Consider the following 7,087-nt stretch of genomic DNA (forward strand, 5'->3'; position numbering starts at 1 on the left):
TTTTTTTTCCTGAATAGATAACCAATTGAAAGAATCGTTGATAAGCGATGATGTTACTAAGCGAATCTTGGCACACACGCGACGGCTATATGCATCTGTATATAAATGCACATGTGTGTACAATTGTATGTGTGTATTATTTGTAATTATGAATGAGTAAATAAAGTAATAAATGCATATGTTTTGATTCAATACGCTTACTGTACTATTTGATCGATCGGCTCGACTATTAAATATTCAACGCGCCATTGGTTTGTGTAAGATTTATTCGGTTAGAGCTTGTTTTGAAAAACAAACATAAAGTGGCGAATGTGGGCATTTCCCCAGCAAAAATTTCTTCAGTGTTGTTAAAGGTAATTGGTGCTAAAATGCCGTGTTTGAGAATGAAGAAAGATATTTCGACAAAGATGTGTGTACATTAGGGTGGTCCAAAGAAAGTAAAGTCAGAATTTTAATGTTCTCACAACATAAGATGATTATTCTACATCGAAAAATCTATCCTTGTTTTTTTTTTAAATAAAAAAAATTTAGAGGTCGCTAAAAAAACCTTTGAAAATCTATTTTTTCCAATCGGCAAACTGTGTTCCTCTTCAAGAGACTTGTTTTAATAATTAATTATTATATATTTTTTTTTAAATTGGGTATTATCCTTTGAAGTCTCCTGAAGAGAAACAGAGTTGCCGCTTGACAAATATTGATTTTCAAGTATGCTATACCATTTCTACGAAAAATAGTTTTTCCCATATATACGGGTAAAATACATACATACATAAGAAATTTTTAGCTACCTATAATTATTTTTTGACAAAAAAACGGGTACGTTTTTCCGATATAGAACAATCCTAGGGGTGAGAGAATTGAAATTCCGACTTTAATTTGCTCACATGCATTTTTGGGCCACATACATACATATATAAGCATTGGCTTTTCAGTAACTAGTAAAGCTGCAAAATATTATTGTCGATGATTTCGAAATGGTTTTTAATTGGCGCGGCTCGATGTTCTTTGACCTCTGTCTCCAACCTATTGTTTAAGGTTCAGTCGAATGTTTGTTATTTCCGTTAATTTTACAGCAGACGCGGGGTGCCTTTAAAATCGATGCTTCAATTATTTGTGTCCTAATTCCAGACGGCCGGTTTCACAAATAATCAGCCGATAACTACATTAAAGTAGCGACAGACCGGCTTCATCTATCCGTATGACGTTGATGATGCCATCAGTGTCAACGACAAGCGCTACAGAACGGAAACAACCAATGTCTTTTAGCCCAAATTGAATGATTTGGACATGAACGAGATGTGGTTCCAGTAACACGGCGATATGTACTTACCACACAGCGGACGCTACGATATCGTATATCGCTACGTCAACATAACCCTGGCCATTGCTGAAATTCAGCCGGATCTATACCATAGGGTTGAGATCTAAGCTTCCATGGAAAGACGATGTGGCGAACACAAATCCTCGGTCCGCAACCATTTATATCAATCCGACCATTGAACATCGAAGCCACTGTCAGATATTGGGCTCGGAGGCTTCGAGGGACTACAGGTGGGCAAAACTCGTGTTGCCCTCAATATCAGAGGGTCTTGCTAGGTATTTGCTCTCACTGAGCAGATGGGATTGCAGACAACTTGTGGGGGAACTCGTGGCATAAACATCTGTCTGTGATAGGCATACATGCCAATACCATTTGACCTTCCTGCCTTGAGGAGGATGAGACTGCGGAACACATTTTGTGCTTCTGCCACGCCATTTGTCTGTACGCGTGACTTTGTATATCGACGTCATCATTTCACGAGGTCGTTTTTGATGTCAAATTACTACCACCCAAAGTTCGAAGATATTTATAAGATTTGTTATCTTCCTAAGATTTGAAAATTGTCAATTAGACCAATCCCCGTTTTCACTGGTTTTGCCCATATAGTATATATACACATCGATGGTCCTGTGCAATAACGACAAAATTCAAAATTCAAAAAACAAAAACTGTTACTATCTGTCTATCATGTCTAATCTTTTGTACTTACTTTAGCAATTCTTACTGATTACTTTAGCAAGGGAGGGAAATGGATTAGACAAGGATTAGAGACAAGAGCCACTTAACCGTAGTAACTGTTTTTGCTTTTTTGAATTTTGCACAGGATCATCGGTATGTAACTGCTATAGATAAGGAATCAGGCAGAAAATGTGTGAAAAGATATATATATACTTGCTTATATGAATTTCGCAAACGGAAAAGCTATTTGAGAGAAGTGAACCCAGGACGGCCTTCGGACCACATTTTGCACAGGTTGATGTTTTTTTTTTTAATAAAAGAGTATTTTCCAAAAGTCGTAACAAAGATATTACCATACTTGTCCTCTGTCTCTAAGAATGAAAATCCGTTATCAGGTTTATAGTCGCTAGACATGCAAGGTCAATTCAACTTTAGTCATAGGTGCCAGTTTTATCACAGGCATGAGGTCATATTTATCGTAAAATTTTTTCCTTACCAAAATCCAGTTAGTATGTTCTACTATGTCGTTTGAAATTTATTTTTGCTTGTGCAAATCTTATCAAGCCTATGTACTTATAAATGCATAGTCATTTTTCTGTCTTTCCCCTAAAAACTATCCATTTTTTTTCCTCCACAATAAACTCTTAATAAAACAACAAAAATTTCTTTTTCTTCTTCGTTCTCGCCATCTTCGATGTTCGCCGAAAGAATTTCTTGTAATATTTTATTTTTAATTTTTTCATAATTCTCTCTCAAAATATCACCATTAATCAGCAGCAACACCAAATAAGCAAAAATTTCTAATGAAATATTACCACACTGCAGTATTATAGCATGATTAGCGCATGTGTGATAATATTTCATTAGTGCTCCTCATAAATTGAAGGTGTCATAGTAGTCGACGTCATGTCCCGAAATAAAGGACATTTCTTGCAGAATATTAATCAATTTAAGGGAAGATTCCCTAGCATTGACACGTGGCAACTGCAGCCATTTTTCGTTCACACCCAAATCCGACAAATCGACCTCATTGTTGTTCGCGTCCAATTGTGGCTTGTGTGTTTCCAAAATGCCCGGCGAGTAGCTGATTACATTAACGTCATTGCGCATTTCCTCATTGGCCATCGAACGGAAGTACATATCACGCGCTTTCATGCAAGAGCACAACAATGAATTATAAACGAATGGACGGATCATCAAGCTGGATGTGATGTTGGCGACAAGTTTTGTGATTTTGGTTAGTTGCGGTGCGCTTAGGAAGGCTTGATTGAGTGCAACGGGCGCGTAGAGGTTCTCCTGCACAAAGGACAACCAATCCTCAGTCAACTGTGGTTCCATCAAATTATTAGTTGCCATCTTGCCCTCGTTGTGTAGTATGAAGGCGAGTTCGAATTCGCATTTGGTAGCGGTGTATTTCTCAAAAATTGCGGCGAGTAGCTGACGGAAGTAAGTACCGTTGGCCTCTTGCCACACTTTGATTGGCCAGCAAACGACATTAATACCACGTTCTAGGTATTCAATTTCTTTCTTTACTTCCTGCAAATTTTCCTCGGAGGGGTCGATGAGTATGGCAAGGGAATCGGCGCTGTAGTGGCGGCACATTTCGATGGCCAATGACCTGCCCAAGGCATTGGATACTCCACTAAGTATGAAGAATGTGCGCTTGCTTAGATCCTGACTTTTTGAGCACATGTTTGGGGCGTTTTTTTGCCACTGTTGGTTTTTTTTTTGGTTTTTTGTTTTTATTTTCACGATATTTAATGAGTCCTTTTTAAAGGAAGTTTTTTTTTAAATTTATGTTGTCAAAAATAAACGTTTTTTAAGTCAAAAAGCTAGGCTGTTCGACCACTCTAGACTGCACAGCTGAACTGAGATTGAGCGATGCTCGGTTCAAGCTTTTTAAAGTAGATAGTGAAGGCGACTGTCGTCGTAGGCGAATCAGCAATGGACATTGGGATTGTGTTACTGAGCAAATAATTGTTACGGCAGCGATAAGCAGCGTGCTGCTGATAAGCGTATTTTTTTTTTTTTAATTGGGTGCTTATTTAGAAAGCATTTTGCAAACATTTGAAAACATTTGTTCGCACTTACAAATTGTGAGGTTATCTATGTACATATGTGAGCGGCCATGATTACCCGCAGAGAAATCTACATGGAGAACGGAAAATGTTGCAAGTTTCCAGTGATTAAAACAATTTTTTAACGCACTATGCAGTGTATATGTTACCGGCCATATCCGATTGTATAGGCTAAACTAGTTCTACCTGCATGCGATAGGATAAATCGGAATAGCCTGGGCCAAACTGGTCTGGTTAAGCCTAAGGTTAACTAGTACATTCTAGTATGAATGTTTACACTTCTGCAGTCCACAGTATTGTTGCGTTCAAGTTGTTTCCGTGTTCAGCCCAGACTTACTGGCCTCTACCATCGGGCGTAGGCCAGACCAGTGTGGCCCGGACTATACCGGTTTAGTTTGTCCGAAAATCGGCTTAGGCCGGTAACATATAATAAAACTTCCAAGCAAAGCTCTCGAGATGACGAATCACCCTGTATCAACTACATATCAATACCAGTTTGTGGCAGCTTTTGATAACTGGGACTATTACTGGTTCCATCGTAGTCCGATTTTCGAAAAATCTACGTTTATGCTGCTTCTCCAAACATAAACCATAACCCTTTTTTATCGCTCGTAATCATTAGATTAAAAATTCTTCAATTTCGTTTCCTTTTCCCCCTATTCACAAATAGCTACTCGGGCCCATTCAATTCACTGGTGATCTACGAAATTCACTGTTAGCTCTGGTATTTAGCTTTATTTAATGGGCCAAAACGATTTTTGGGTCGGACTTACATAAATCCGACTTTTTAGTGCAAGCTGAAATGTGGAGTCTGTCTTGAGTTTTTAAAAAATTTCCTCTACATTTCCAATGAATGGCCGACCGACTAGGCTAAGATACATCTAGAACATTGAACTTTCCAGAACGAAAACAAGGAAGCCAGAAGTAGAAAGAACATCGCCTTCTGTTGAGGTCCTTGTGAACGGATATTTTTAATGTCATCGGCGAAAAGTATATCTCATAGATGAGTAGGATTGGTGCTTAAGAGATAGAAATGTGTTGGCTTCAACTTTTCTGCCTTTAAGCAGTTGAGATAGTGCGAGTTCGGTGTGATATTTAGTACTACGCGAAAGACCATGCAGTTGCACATGTCCTAATTTTCGCTCAGCTTCCAAAAATATGTACTAGAATGACCAAACCTTGAGTCTCTAAGTATCCCATTCGAAGTGGTCCTAAGTGTACCACTTATATCAATATTGGCGTTCTTCTATACCCGCTCCATCTTTCGAACTCCATAAAACGTGTGAGTAACTACGGTTTCGTACAGCCAGGAAATAAGTTAAGGAGAGAGATGTCTTCAATAAAAGCGCGAAGTCAAACAACTGTGACTCGTCGCTAGGGGTGACATAACTAAAACTTTAAAGCAAATTCGGCAAGTAAAAAAAAATCGAAAAAATGCTCTGTAGTCTGATAGTATCTGATCACGCATAATTGATATCGTATATAGTATTTTCTTTGCTCTCCCGGTCGTGTCCTAGGTTGAGCCGGTTGACTACTGTCTTCCGCCTTCTTTCCTTGCTCAGCCTGACTTGTGTCTGTAGTTCCAACTCCACTTCGTCTATGCAAATTCAAGCTATCACTTCGTAGAAGGAGAGTACCTCTTATAGACAATTTATTCATTTACACTATGCATTCAAGCTATCATTAAAGTCAAATCCAAACACATCATAAATTCGTTCTGAGTGCTTCGAAATTCCTCCAAGTCAGTTGTACAAAAATTTTTAAAAGCTTCTTTGATTGCATAGAACCTGCTCAGATCTCGTGTCTATTGAAGATACAATAGATACATGTATGTACTAACTATATGTACATATGTATGTATGTATAGTATACACGGAAATCTTTCTAGTGTGATCAGCCTAAATAAATATGTAAAAAATAGCTTTTATCAGACGAAGCGTACTGTACCATTTTTACCAGACATTCAATAATCTCGCAAGCATATTATTTTCGTTTTCTGTTTATTCGAATAAATATCACTGGTTTACAGCAAAAATGTTCTATGGATGCCACTGTCCAATTCCTATGTAGAATCGAGTTAATTTTTTTCGATGGATATGCTTTCGAGATATTTTCAATTTACCGTTATTTAGCTTAAAGCAAAAGTTGGTTCCTCTTAATCACGTATATTTACGAACCCATTTAACAATTTTAATATAAAATACAGCAAATGAAATATGGGCAGAAAATCGTGTTACACATGCAGGTGTACGTGGCGTATGAGTAACTTTCTTCCCTGCTCATTTTTCATACAAAATATCTTTGCGCATTTTTTATTTGAGCACTCATTTTTTTTTATTTATCCATCGGTTTTCATCATCAGTAACTTGTTTTTTTTTTGTTGTAACAGAACAGGCTTTAGCACAAATGCAAAAATTTGGCACAGAACCTGTTATTTTTTTAATTTTTGTTCTATTAAAGTTTGATTTGATTTCTTTTTTTTTTATTAAAAAATAATTATGGAGAATTTTATTAGCTGTTTTATTAGATTGTTAAATTGGTTCGTAAGATTAACGTGATCAAAAGGAACAAATTTTAGCTTTAAGCTGAATAACGGTAAATTGAAAATATCTCGAAAACGTATGCATAGAAAAAAAATTTACTCGATTTTCGGAACAATTCTACATAAAAATTGGATAGTGGCGTCTGCAGAACGAAAAAAAATTAAAATTTGTGATACAGTGTATTTAAAGGCTTAGCCGCTGATGAAGATTACTTAGCGGCACTTTTAGTAGCGGGGTTTTATGAATGCATTAACAAAAAAAAAAAATTTATGTGTATTGGTTAGAAATGTTTTTACATTGTTGCCATGCCATCTCTTCGTTCCAATTAGTATAGTTAATCTTGCGTATTGAAAGTCCATGGAAAGTGCTCATGTGATGTCGATCCTGTCTGTAAATCATGATTTTTCTGATTACATCATAAAGGCGGATTCATCGTTTTAGTTCAGAACTTTTCTTCCATCTTTTTG

At 37.1% G+C, this 7,087-nt stretch overlaps 2 protein-coding genes across 2 annotated transcripts in view; one reads left to right on the forward strand and one right to left on the reverse strand.

The window, feature by feature from the left end:
- The window catches only part of LOC118752998 (splicing factor ESS-2 homolog), an 18,457-nt gene that overhangs the window by 10,467 nt on the left and 903 nt on the right, over positions 1-7,087 (forward strand). The window lies entirely within an intron of this gene.
- On the reverse strand, positions 2,662-3,882 carry LOC118733460 (sepiapterin reductase). The gene has a single exon (XM_036462847.1). The coding sequence runs from the start codon at positions 3,689-3,691 to the stop codon at positions 2,873-2,875; it is 819 nt and encodes a 272-aa protein (XP_036318740.1). The 5' UTR covers positions 3,692-3,882; the 3' UTR covers positions 2,662-2,872.

The sequence above is a fragment of the Rhagoletis pomonella genome, unplaced genomic scaffold (genome assembly GCF_013731165.1).
Source record: "Rhagoletis pomonella isolate Grant_MI unplaced genomic scaffold, Rhpom_1.0 Rhpom_scaffold_00002, whole genome shotgun sequence".
Taxonomy (NCBI): domain Eukaryota; kingdom Metazoa; phylum Arthropoda; class Insecta; order Diptera; family Tephritidae; genus Rhagoletis; species Rhagoletis pomonella.

Bases quoted from the DNA above. Each gene is read 5' to 3' on its own strand.
- LOC118733460 (XM_036462847.1), bottom strand. From the start codon at position 3,691: ATGTGCTCAAAAAGTCAGGATCTAAGCAAGCGCACATTCTTCATACTT.